At 42.2% G+C, this 14,062-nt stretch overlaps 1 protein-coding gene across 1 annotated transcript in view; it reads right to left on the reverse strand.

The window, feature by feature from the left end:
• The window catches only part of THBS4 (thrombospondin 4), a 52,853-nt gene extending 39,244 nt beyond the window's left edge, over nt 1-13,609 (reverse strand). Inside the window, exons 1-2 of the mRNA XM_080680102.1 lie at nt 13,301-13,609; nt 7,240-7,443 (exon numbers count right to left, since the gene is read on the reverse strand). Of these exons, the coding sequence (XP_080536228.1) occupies nt 7,240-7,443; nt 13,301-13,385 (289 nt within the window). The 5' untranslated portion in view covers nt 13,386-13,609. The remainder of the gene's footprint in view (nt 1-7,239; nt 7,444-13,300) is intronic.
• Between the last annotated feature and the right edge of the window lie 453 nt (nt 13,610-14,062).

Raw genomic sequence — 14,062 nt, forward strand, 5'->3', positions numbered from 1 at the left:
AATGGGGCTCAAGGTAATCTTTGACTTGTTAGTGTCCCTGTGAAATGTGTCCAGAACTAGCCACAATATCCTAGATGTGGCCTGGACAATTCAGAGTACAGTGGGACTATTAGCTCCCTTATATGGTCACATATATGCATTAACAAAACTATAATTTAAGAAACTTTTTAAAACCATTGCATCAGTCTCTGCTTGTCCATTCAATCAGCAAACATTTTTGAGCAACTATTACATCAGGCGCTGTGCTCAACACTGATTGGTTCTTAATGTTGTTGACCAGAACTCTTGGATTCTTTTTTCTTTTCTGGTTGGGTGTTTTTTGCTTCTTTGTAATTCAAATCTTTGACTTGATTCTTGCGATCCTCTAGTCTGCTGTTAGATCTCTGTATAATATTTTTTTTATTTCAGTCAGTGTATGCTTAATTTCTAGTTGGTCCTTTTCATATCCTTAAGGGTCTCGCTAAATTTATCGGCCTTTTCTAGAAAATTCTTGAAAAACCTTATAACCGTGGTTTTGAACTCTATATCCAGTCGTTTGCTTTCCTCCATTTCTTTCATTTGTGATCTGTTTCTTTGTCTCTGCATTTTGGCTGCTTCCCGGAGTTGATAGAGTGGCTTTGTTTGCTAGGTGTCCTATAGGGCCCAGTGGCTCAAACTCCCCAGTTACCTGAGGTGGACACTCTTGGTGCACCCCTTTGCGGGCTGTGTGCACAGTCTTGTTGTGGTTAAGCCTTGATTGTTGTTGGTATCACTGGGAGGAATTGACCTCCAGGCCAATTGGCTGTGAGGACCAGCTGTGTCTACACTGGGAGAACTTCTGTGCTGGACACCCTTATGAGACAAGACCTGCAAAAGCCTCTGTGCTCAGCTTGGATGGGGCGGAGTCTCAGGGCGGAGCAGACAGCATTGGTTTCCTGTCAGCCCTGCCCTAATAGGCCCCTGTGTCTCAGTATCCCGTGGTAATCGCTGCAAGCACCTCTGAGAGAGAGTCGCCCTCGAGTTCCGCCCGCTGCCAGACAGTCCAGTTTCTCCCCGAATGAGTCTGGGTCTCCAGAGTCTTGCCCGGAACTGGAGTTCAGTGCAATCAGGAGCTTTTGTCTCCCTCCCGCTTGAGAAAGCCAGCCACGTACTCAGTTGCCCACCCTCTCTGCCCGTGCCTCGGTACCTTTGCCTTCCACAGTTCCTCTGAGTCTCAGTGTGCTTTTCTCTTTCCTGACAGTCCAGTTTCACCCCATATGAGTCTGGGTCCCCAGAGTCTCGCCCGGAACTGGAGTTCAGCGCAGTTGGGAGCTTTTGTCTCCCTCCCGCTTGAGAAAGCCAGCCAGTGCATTCAGTTGCCAGTCCTTTCTGTGCGCACATCTCAGTACCTCTGCCTCCTGAAGTTCCTCTGAGTCTCAGTGTGCTTTTCTCTTTCCTTCTAGTTGTAGAATTTCCACTCAGCCAGCCTTCCTGTGGTTCTGGATGATGTCCGTTTTGTTTTTTAGTTGTAGTTTTGAAATTGTTGTATGAGGCAGCAGTTTAGGTGTTTACCTATGCCACCATCTTGGTTTCTCCTTGATCGGAACTCTTGGGATAGGTCTCCCACATCCTGCACTTCTGCAATTTACTTTTTACTCCTAGATGGTAGATTTACATTTTTTCTTATTAAATTTCATCCGACTGATGGTGGCATATTTTTCCAGTATGATAGGGCCTTATAAATCTTAATCATAGCATTCAATATATTCAACCATCTTTTCTAGCTTTGGCCAATTACCAACATGATAAAATACTATCCATGTCTTCATCTAAATCATTAATAAGTTGAACAGTTAAATGCCCAAGATAGAGGCTTGTCAAAACCACTAGATACTTTTCTATAAGGCAACTTACCAACTCCTAACAGTACTATTTATCTAGCTCATTCTTTTTAATATTATTCAGAAAGGTATAATGAATAACTTATACCTTTTCTGAAGTCAATATATATTATGCTCACAGCATCTTTTTGATCTGTTAGCTCAGAAACTTTACATACAAAAAATGATTGGCATGACTTATATTTAGTAAACCCATTTGTCATCAAATAATCCCAGCTTTCTTTTCCAGGTAATCATAAATACATGAATAATAATTTAACACTCTGGGCATTTGTCCTAAAGTTCACTAAAATTCTTTCATTTTTTTGCATATAGCCACTTTAAAATTGAACTCATTCAAGGGCACCTCATAAGAATAGTGAAAGTTAAAAGGGAAAAAGTGTTGACAAGCCTTTCACACAGTCCTGGTATATCATAAGGGTGCCATGAATATTATTGTAAATATTTGAGGTGCCTCATTTTTTACCCATCATTATTGGGTTCCAAATTCTAATTTTTAAGCTCTCCCAACTCTCCAAAGCTATCTCTCTCTAGCCCATAGCCTTCGGAATCACTGCCCTGAACTATCTGACATCTCCTACCTTTACGCTTACTTAGGAGCTTGACTGACACTCTCCAGTAATTACTGCAAAATCTTGGGGTTCCCTTCACTTTCACAGCACCAAGTTGTTCTTCTGTGGAGATCAGATTAAGACTCAGGAAGCAGTTTTTTTTTAATATATATTTTATTGATTTTAGAGAGGAAGGGAGAGGGAGAGAGAGATAGAAACATCAATGATGAGAGAGAATCATTGATCGGCTGCCTCCTATACATCCCCCACTGGGGATAAAGTCCACAACCCAGGCATGTGCCCTTGGCTGGAATCGAACCTGGGACCCCTCAGTCCACAGGCTGATGCTCTATCCACTGAGCCAAACCAGCTAGGGCTCAGGAAGCAGTTCTTAGTACAGATTGGTAATTACAAAATAGTCATGGGGATGTAAAGTACAACATAGGGATTATAGTCAATTGTAGTAACTATGTATGGTGCCAGGTGGGCACTGGAAATATCAGGGGGAACACTTTGTCTAACCACTATGTGGTACACCTGAAATGAACACAAAATAATAGTGAATGTAAACTGTAATTGAAAAAGAAGTAAAAACAACAAATGAAGCAGTTCTTCTCACTTGCTTTTTCTTAAAGGGGAAGCTTTCATCAAGAGTTCACCCAATCATCATCTTTGGAAGACAGCTGCTTAAATAGTACACAGATATCTATCTCTCCCTCCCTTATTCTTTCCTTCCTTCTAGAACAGTGGTTCTCAACCTTTCTAATGCCGCGACCCTTTAATACAGTTCCTCATGTTGTGGTGACCCCCAACCATAAAATTATTTTTGTTGCTACTTCATAACTGTAATTTTGCTACTGTTATGAATCGTAATGTAAATATCTGTGTTTTCCGATGGTCTTAGGCAACCCTGCTAGCGGTTCTCAACCTGTGGTTCGTGACCCACAGGTTGAGAACTGCTGCTGTAGAGCCTAAAACACAGATATTTGGAAAACACAGGTATTTACATTACGATTCATAACAGTAGCAACATTACAGTTATGTAGTAGCAACAAAAATAATTTTATGATTGGGGGTCACCACAACATGAGGAACTGTATTAAAGGGTCGCGGCATTAGAAAGGTTGAGAACCACTGTTCTAGAAGAACCTGACATTTCTATTGAGCTTCACAATATAAAAAAGTTATTATACTTTATATAAGTCACTTCTTGCAATCAACCTGTGAGGCAGCTCTTATCTCATCCCCACTTCACAGATAGCAATAGAAGCTAAGAGCAGAGATGTATTCATGGTGGCACAGTTATAAGATTTTTAACTGTAACTCAAAAGCAGGATACTAACTGGAAATTTGCTTCCATGCCAGATACTAGAAAAGCATCAACCATATCATCTACTCAGTCAGATGGCTTCTGTAGAATGCTTATTTCTATCAAGATTATGTTACTAATAATCTGATAAATAATTTCTATCAGAAGTATTACCTATATTTCTTTTTTATTCTCATCCAAATGGTCTTCAACACTCATTCATTCAAAAACGAACCTAAATCAGACCTCAACATGCCAGACACTCTGTACTTCCAGAATGTGCACAATCATGTATGTCTTGTTTAACAAACAAGGCTATTCTTCTCAGCCTCTATTTATTCTGTTCAATCTGCTCATGAACCACGTCCATGTATGAGGCACTGTGCTTGGTGCAGCAATAGACACAAAGATGATTTAAGGGATGCTCAGTCTCTGCCTTGAGGGGGCTTACAACCTACCAGAGAAAAGACCTAGAAGTAATTCAAGCACAAGACAAACACTAAGATTAGTGTCTTCTACAGAGATACAAAGTCATATAAGGAAAGGTGTCAGAAGAAGATTGAGGTAGGTCTTTCATATATAGGATTTTGGTTATCTGGAGATGATGTTTCAGAATGTGTATGGAGGGAGCAGAGGTCAAGAGCCAAAGGATAGAGAAGGAAAGACGGCATGCCTGGGTTCAGGGAATGGCAGCCGGTCCATCCAGATGAAGTATAGGCTGCATGGAGGGTTGGAGGGAGGAAAGGCTGGGTGGGGGTCCTGCAGTGAAAAGCCCTGAAAGCACAGCTGGGGTGTTTATACCTTATTCAGTTTGGAATGGGAAGCCACAAAAGTCCTCAGGGGTCAGGCATAACTTGACCCAAGTTATGCTCTGCAAATAACAATGAGGCCACCGTGGTGAGATGACTTGGAGATTGCCCAGTGACAAACTTATTCACAGTCTTCATGGGATACACTTTAGTCTCTTGTAGGAGCTCTCCAAGGGCCCTGCTCTTTGACACTGTCTGTGTAGTCACCCACTCCCAATTTATTGCCTTTCGCGGAGGGAAAGGCGGGTCCCATTTCCTACTCATATGCTTTAAGTCAATAGAGATACATCTTGATTTCTTCTGACTGTTTCACTGTGTTCCATGCAAATCAAGAGGACAGATCAGCTGAGCCTTGCCAGTTGATTAATGACTGGGGCTCACCTTCTAGGAAGAAGATTCTTCCCCCACCCTCCATAAACTATGTCAGGCCACCTGAATACCACAACGGGGAGTCACAACCATATGTCATGTCTTTTCCTTGGACCTGTTGGACTCAGAGACTTTTTCTTGTTTCAATCAGAATGGGCTGCTGCCCCTTCCTAGAACTTTCAGATTCACCAGTGATGGTAAGTCTCTGTACTTTTTCCTATTGCTCCAGTGAAACTTTTCTATGGGAAATTCTTCAACTCTCCAAACTCTAATACTAGTATAAATTCCTCTTTGTTTTCTGAGAATTTTCACTTCTGGATTCTTTTCAAACTCTTTTTAAAAAATATATTTTCTAAGAGCTATCGATTGCTCTAATAGGTTGGAGGGTGCAGAGGTGCTCAGCATTCCTCTCATCTTCTCCTCTAATATGGTGATCAGCTGGGATTTACAGCTGAATCACATGACTGCTGGTTCTTCAAATGAAACACACTAACAATCCCCTTATCTATCAATCTACCTGCCCATATATCTAGCTTTACCCCTGCTTACTAAACAGAATCAGTGCAAGGTAAGCTGCTTCCTTGTGTTTCCAGGCAATGGCCTTTCCACAGTGGGTTCATCCACACTGGCCAGTTCAGGAGTAGAGGGTGAGATTCGGGGAGGGGGAAAGCTAGCTGCAGAGTTTTTTTCACTCTACAGAGGGCCTTTTAGCCACTAGGCTGAGAGAGCTAAAAGAAAAATCTTCCATGCATTTAAATAGACAGTTTTATGAGAAGCTACTGATTTTTAGATGAAGACGGGTAACGTTTACCGATCACAAACAGAGTGGCTGGGCTGTTAGAAGATGAGCAGTTCCTTCAACAGATGGGAGGCAAAATGGGGCTGATTCAAGGCAAGGAGACAGGCGAAACTGCCTCCCATCAGGGCTGCTGATGGGGCAAAGGGAGGAGGAATGGCTGAAACATGAACCATGCAGAGCCATGAACCATGTCCCCAGACTCCAATATGGGAAACCTCACCCCCGAGAGGCTGTGAGGCACAGAGAAATCAGACTTGTGAGTGGAGTGGGAAAAGGAAGAGAGGACGTTGGCATTTGACATAAAAGAATGGGTTCACACCTCATTCCTTCTTGCTTTTAACTCTACAGTCCCATGAAAGCTAAGAATTAGGCATGTCTTCCAGCTCCTAACGCCTGCTGACTTAGGTGTTCCATCACAACTAGAAACTAGGAGTCTGGAGCACTGTAAGTATCTATGTACTTTGTAAAGCAAACCGAAATAAATATAAAATCTAGCCAGAAGGACTGGCCCATTTTTTATTATTAAAAGCAAAACACATATCTGTCTCATTCCTCAATAAGCAGGAACAGGTGCTGTCCCCAAGGCATAGGTGGAAGGGAAAGAGAAGAAAAAGTAGTGACCTTATTCTTTGAGAGTAATTTTTAGTACTTGCAGTAACTCATTTTGACAGTAAAACATTTGACAGTAAAGGGACCAAACAGATGACAGGTCTGTGTAAATTGGCATGAAACAGATGGAAAAGAGCAGTTTATTTAGTTTTACTGGCTGAGGTATAGTCTCTTCATCAAGTCCAGGAAGCTACTTGCAGAGCTAGGAGTTAGGTCTGCGAAGCCACATGCTTCCAAGGGACATACAAATGGTTACGCACTGAATATTTGTGTCCCCCCAAATCCATATGTTGTAGCCCTACCCCAATGTGATGGTATTAGGAAGTGGGATTTTGGGAGATAAATGGATTTAGACAAGTCATGAGAGTAGGACCCCCATGATGGCATTAGTGTCCTTTTAAGAAGAAGAAGACAAAAAGCTCTCTCTCCCCCAGTGGCACGCAATGAGGAAGGGTCATAAGAGGACACAGTGAGAAGGTGGCTGTCTACAAGCCAGGACCCAGGTTCCCTAACCTGGAACCGAAGCTGCTGGCACCTTGATCTTGAACTTCCCAACCTCCAGAACTGTGAGAAACAAATGTCTGTTGTTGAAGCCACCCAGGCTATGGTGTTTGTTATAAGCAGCCAGAGCTAAGATAACGGCCTAATTGCCCTGGCTCTTGTCCCTTCCAGAACTGGATTCAGAATAACAAAAGGGACAATATCAGAGGGCATTTTGGCCACAAGCAATTCTTCATTCTTTCTCCCAACATCAACTCGCTCTCTCTGTATAGGTAAATGTACAACGAGAAGAATTTGGTATTAAAAACTGAAACAGTGGATGAGAAAAAAAAAAAAAAACTGTACAAGGGAACCATCTTAAGAAAAGTATACCTCAAATCCTGGAATAGAAAAAGAGGATTTTTAAGAAAATGATTTCTGCAAACGTGCTTACCTTTGTTTAAGCGTCCCATCACAGTAAATTCAAAATATTTGCTGTTGTCAGTTGAAGAGTAAAGGCCGAAGATGGTGGCCGAACTCTTAGTCTGCAGTTTGAAGGTGGAGATCACATAGAGCTCATTCAGGGTGGGGTCGGTCAGGATTGGCCGCAGGGCACCTGGGTTCAGCCTCTGGCTGGAGGATGGGAGAAGGTCAAAGACTGGGGAGAATGGAGAGAAAGAGATAATCAGTAAAATATTTAACTTTGGGGCAAACACCTTTTTTTGAGCGGGGATAAATGGACAGAAAGCTATAAAGTAACGTAAACGAATGTGGTCATTTTCCACATTGCCAACTCCCCAGGTCTTGTCACTCTTACAGTGGCTGGCCATTTGGAACCAGAAGAGATATAGCAGAATATTTATCACTAGGTTATAACCTCCAAGAGAAGACTGAGTTTGCAAGTCCCCAAAGTGCATTTGGTTGAAGAAGTGGCTCTGGAAATGCCCACTGGGCAAAGCACTGGAAGCTTCAAGTAAAGGGAACAGGTGAGAGCATCCCAGTCATGGCTTTTCTTAGGTCCCCATCCAGAGAATGTCTGGAGTCCTTGGGGTTCCTCAGTCTTCTCCTGGACCAGAGCCAACTGTATTTTCCTGGTCATTGATAAATGACACAGGGGACGCAGCAGAAAGCATGGATGTGGTGGGAGACAGTGTCAGAAAAATGGTTTGCTTCCTTTGTGCGACTTAAGTTCCCTTCATGCACTTACAGTTCTCCAATATTTCTGTTAAAAAATCCCAATGCAGAAACAAAACAATGTGGTCTCTATTTCCTAACTGTAACTTAACTGATAGAGTTGGTTTACAAAAACTAGAATAAGTTGCTTTTGTTCAAAGCAGCAGCACTTTCTCTCCAACTTTTTAATACTTAAGAAAGGTATGTGAGAGTACATCTAGAGTTATTTAAAAGGCTATGGCCAAATTTGGGTCTAACTCACTATAAGTTACTTAGCATTTCTGTTGTTTTATGCAAATATTGTTTGAACAGTTCCATAGCTGTCTCCTGGATACAATAATCTGGTTACTAAAAGTGTAGTAGTATTCATAATTACACATTGTTCTTAAAAATCAATAATCATCCTTATAGAAAAATGGGCAAAAACCATGAAAAAACAATTTACAGAAAAAGAGTTACAATGCAAATAATTATATATGTAAATGTTCATATGCTTCACTAATGATGAAGGAATTGCTAACTTAATATTTTCACTAAATTGCATAAATAATGAATACAATAATAGCTACTGTTGATGAGGGTTCAGGGAAGTGGAAACTCATATACTGGTGGGTAAGATCTAATTAGTATAACTCTTCTGAAGACAGTTGAAATAACAGTATCAAAGGCCCTAAGACATACATGCTTTTTGATTTAGGAATTCTATTCACAGAAGTTATCGTAAGGAAATAAAGGATAGCATGGTACATTACTTAGGTACAAAGATATTCACCACCAGTGGTAATTCGAGAATTTCAGTAAAGGAAGGATTATGTCAAAAATCCAATGAAGAGGTGAGAAACCGGAGGCTCTGTGGGCACAGCACGTTGTTATGAAAACAGTGTCCTTAGCGGAGAAAGAAGGGCTCAACAGAGATTAAGCCACCCTATGGCATTGCAATTGTTCAACAATTCATTATTTGTGGGTTTTTAAAATATATTTTCATTGATTTCAGAGAGGAAGGGAGAGGGAGAAAGAGATAGAAGCATCCATGATGAGACTCATCCACTGGCTGCCTCCTGCACAGGGATCAAGCCCAAGCAGCCTGGGCATATTCCTGGACCCCGACTGGGAATCCTGGTTCATAGGTTTACACTCAACCATTGAGCCACACTGGCCGGGCTGTCATTATTTGTAATATCAAAACAATGGGGACAACTTATCTTAGAGCCCTGGATAAATACATTTTGGCCCTTTCAAAAAGTGGAATATTATGTATTAAAAAAGGAAGTGCAGCTGACTACTTATAGACATGGAAAGATGTTGATGATATATTAAGTGGAAAAAAGAGATTATAAAACTATACATATAACAGGATCCCATTTGAAATATATACTTGCATAGAAAAAGATTTGAAAGACAACACAACAAAATACTAACAATATAGTAGCTGTCTCTGGGTTGTATAGTTATAAATATTTAAATTTCCTTCTGTTTACCCAGTCCCCCCCCCTTTTTTTTATTTTAACAGTGAACAGGTATTGCATTTGTAATAAGAAAAAGAAATAAAAGTTATAAAGCCAACAGGCAAAAACCAACTTAAGAATGTCTACTCTTGCTTCCTTTTGCCCTTTAGGCAGCCCTTTCAATTTTTGGAAAATCTAGGGGGAAAAAAAAAAAGAATGTTTACTCTTTTTAAAAGACAACCATCTTCAGACTGAATCTGTATCGTTTCTTTCACGGGTATGAAGAACCTTACACAATAATGAATTTACTACTAGACGTGTAGGAAAGCATAATATCTATTATGTTTCCCCTAGCACTCCACTTTCCCCAAACTAGAAGACTTCTACTCTACTTCAAAAGAGAAACAGAAATTTTTAAACTTGCAGAGAATGGGAAATGTTACATTTCCACCAGTGAGGGCAATATGGCAATATGTTTAAAAGTTCTTTTCAGGACAAGGCATCTTCGGGAAAGGGATGTGTGTTTAAAGTGAGAGAACTGCATTCATAACTAAACTCAAGAACTGCTGATTCTTATTTTGACTATGATCACTTCCATAATTTAGCTCAAGCTAAATTTGCCAAACTTCAATCTGTTTGGTTTGTCTAATCCACTGGCTTCTCTCTCAAGCGGCAGAGTTGGAATTAGTTAGTAATGAATTTGGAGAGTGTTTTGAAAAGGAAATGAGATATATAATTTTCTTTTAATGTTATTACATTTTAGTAATAGCACCAGGATCTAAGCGCAACCTTCTAGTGTTAGAGCTGAAATTACTGCTATCAATGAGCCCAACTACCATGGTATGAAAATTGAATTCATACATACTAATAAGATAAACAAGGATAGCTCAGAGGAGGAAGGAGATAAGCAAATTATCCAATTGAGCTGATAATTGCAAGAGTAATTAACTCAATAAAAGAATCTATCAGAAACTTGATTTAATCAGATAATCTACAGCAACTACATTAACTAGATAATTTAGAAAGTACAGCCTAATTTGAAGTCTCCACAATACAGGTAGCTCTCTCTAAGCATAAGCAAAATCCGTACCAGCAGCACACCAGGAAGTTGTGTGTTCAAATGTCAAAAATTCATATAACGCAAAATACTATACCCATAAACTCAAACCTGCTTAATCATGTCTGCAATATGAAAACTTTTGAAATATGTGAAAAAGCAACTTTTCTGACACCAAAAAGGTTGTGGGTTCAATTCTTGGTCAGGGCACATACTTAGGTTGTGGGTTTGATCTTAGGTTAGAGTGTATATAGGAGGCAACTGATAGATGTTTCTCACATCAACATTTCTTTCTCTCTGTCTCCTCCTTGTTCCTCTCTCTCTAAAATCAATAAACATATCCTTGGGTGAGGATTTTAAAAAACAAACTAACTTTCTCATAAAAAAAGATTCTTCACAGCAAAGGAGATTTATCAACAAAATGAAACAGCAACTTATTAAATGTGAGAACATATTGCAAATCATGTATCTGACAAGGAGTTAATCTCTAAAATATATAAAGGACTCATGCAAAAAAACAAAACACCCAATCCGATTTAAAAATGGGCAGAATATCAAAGAAGATATACAGATGGTCAATGGGTATATGTGAAGCTGCTCAACATTAGTAATGAAATGCAAATCAAAACCATAATGAGCTATCCCTTCACACCTGTTAGAAAGGCTAATTAAAAAAAATAAGCAGTCGGTGAGGACATGGAGCAAAGGGAACCCTATGCACCATTGGTGGAAATGTAACTTGGTACAGGTTGAAGGTTCCTCAAATTTAAAAATAGAACTACCATATGATTCAGCATCTCTACTTCTGGCTACTTATCTAAAAACAAACACAAAAATACTAACTTGAAAAGATATATGCACTCCCATGTTCATTGCAGAATTATTTACAATAGCTGAGATATAGAAACAACCTAAGTATCACAAATGGATGATTGGATACAGAAAATACGGTATACATATACAATGGAATATTATTCAGCCATAAAGAAGGATGAAATCTTCCATTTGTGACAACATAGGTGGACCTACAGGGTATTATGCTAATGAAATAAATCAGACAGAAAAAGACAAATACTGTATGATCTCACTTATATGTGAAATCTAAAAAAATAAAAAACCAAGCTCATAGATACTGAGAACAGATTTGTGGTTGCCAGAGGTCAGGGTTGGGGGAGCAGGTGAAATGGGTGAAGGGGACCAAAAGGTAAAAACTTCTAGTTATAAAACAAATAAGTCCTGGGATTTAATGTACAGCATGGTGACTGTGCTAATAATACTGTACCACACATTTGAAAGTTACTAAGGGAGTAGATTTTAAAAGTTGTCATCACAAGAAAAAAAATTTGTAATTATGTATGGTGATGGGTATTAAATAGACTTATTGTGGTGATCACTTTTCAATATTACAATTTTTGAATATACACCTGAAATTAATATATGTCAATTATACTTCAATTTTTTTGAAAAAGCTTTTTCTTACCTTCTTAGAAGCAAGGTCACAATGAATAAATAGTATAGACCTGTGGTTGGCAAACTGCGGCTCGCGAGCCACATGCGGCTCTTTGGCCCCTTGAGTGTGGCTCTTCCACAAAATACCATGGCCTGGGCGAGTCTATTTTGAAGAAGTGGCGTTAGAAGAAGTTTAAGTTTAAAACATTTGGCTCTCAAAAGAAATTTCAGTCGTTGTACTGTTGATATTTGGCTGTTGATTGACTAATGAGTTTGCCGACCACTAGACTATAGCATTTCAAATATATCAATGCAAACTAAAAGCAGTACAGTATCCCCTAAAACCACAATCCTGGTTGCCTGATCCGGAATCAAAATACATTATTTGGTGAAATGCAAAGTTTAAGCGGTGATTACTGCAATGGAGGCGAAGGGGTTTGAGAGTGCCCTCACAGGCAAGCTTCATTCTAGCTTAGTGAGGAGTAAGTTTTAAGTTGTGTCTCTTCCAGCTGTATTTCCTTAATCAGGAATAAATCACCCAGGGCACCAATTTCAAACAGATGAAGGCCATCACCTAAGATCTTTTCTTGCTAAAACAATTTCTTCCTTTCGGCCTTTACCAAAAAAAAAAAAAAAAAAAAAAAAATCTGTTAAAGCTTAAGTCCTTTTTGCCTAATGGTTATTTTCACCCCATCTCACAAAGAGGTTTGAGGTTTATCCAGATGTCTTTTCAATTATTGTATTTATCGAATGTTTACTTCTTCATAGAGAAAGATGGATTTCTCAGCCCTTCCTCTTCTGTTTATCTTAGGAATCACAAGACGAAGCCAACCCCCTAAGGAGGTTTCGGGGTCCAAGCAAAGTCAGAGCAGAAAAAGGCGTGTGGCGGGGCAAATGGAATAATGCTGCGCCTTTCCCTGGGAGGTAGGTCTCAGACTATGTGGGTGAACATCGCTCTGGCCCCACGGAAGGATTTAGGGGGCAAGGGAGAGGGTGGGCCAGCTGGACTGAGACTCAGGGGACAGAACCCGGGTTTCACCCCACTCCAGGCGGGGCACTCCAGGCGAGGTATGTTAGGGGTCTAAGGCCATGTGGTGGGTCAGCTTTGAAGAAAACCCCACGTTTTTGCATAGACTGAAAATCAGTTTTGGATCCCCCAAACTATAGTTTACGGAATTTATTTCATGGGTGGATAATGGAGTCCCAGAAATACTATACCCAGAACGCTTTGACTGGGACCCCAGAGGGACAGAGAGGTGCCCAGCGAGGCCCCGGGAGCCACGCCGCCAAGCTGGTCCCTCCACTCGCCCAAGGGGAGCGCGGGACGGCGCTGGGCTTCGCGCATGAGGGGTGTGGGGCCGGCCGCCCCGCCTCGCCTCGAGCCCACTTACCCTGGGGCGCCTGGGCGCCGGCCCCCAGCCAGGGCTGCAGGGCCAGGTGCAGCAGGAGGAGGGCGGCTCCGCGCGGTGCCAGCATGTTGGCGCTCCCTGCTCCCCGCGGGCGACCGGGAGCGACGGCGGCGTTGGCCCTGCCTCGGTGTCCCCGGGCGGCGCGCGGGTCTGCGTGGGACCCTGGGCGGGCGGCGCAGGTGAAGGGTGCGCGGTGCGGGGCTGGTGCGGGGCCGGCGTCCACGGTGCCGTCGGGGGCGGCGCTGGCGTCCGGGCGCTGCGCGGAGCTGGTGCGCTGGCTGCTGCGCTGGGCGGCCCGGCCCGGTGCTTTATGGCCCGGCGGGTCCCCGGGAGGAGGGGGAGGGCCGAGGTTGGGGCGGCCCCCTTGGCTGGGATTCCCCTTTGCCGGGAAGAGGGGGCGGACGGAGCGAGGAGCAGGGCGGCAGAGAGGGAGGCGTCAGTGTGGAGACGCGCAGAAGCCCGGGACCTTCTGGGTCCTCTGCTGGGCGTGGAGGCCCTGGGGACCTCCAGGGGCTTAGGAGGGGGAGCAAAGGATGGGCAGCAGGGGGCCGGGGGGAGGCGCGCAGGACCGGGTAGAGATGAAGGAGAAGAAAGGGAGAAAGGAGGAAGAAAGGACATGGACGCCTAGCTTTGGGCACCATCAGGCCCCCCGCCTCCTGTACTCCTTTTGTTTGAGAACGTCGTTTGGACAGACTTTTAAGGGTTAGGAACGAACCCTGAAGGCTCTCCAGGAACTCTCTCCTA

Source organism: Plecotus auritus, assembly GCF_963455305.1.
Source record: "Plecotus auritus genome assembly, chromosome: 7".
Taxonomy (NCBI): Eukaryota; Metazoa; Chordata; class Mammalia; order Chiroptera; family Vespertilionidae; genus Plecotus; species Plecotus auritus.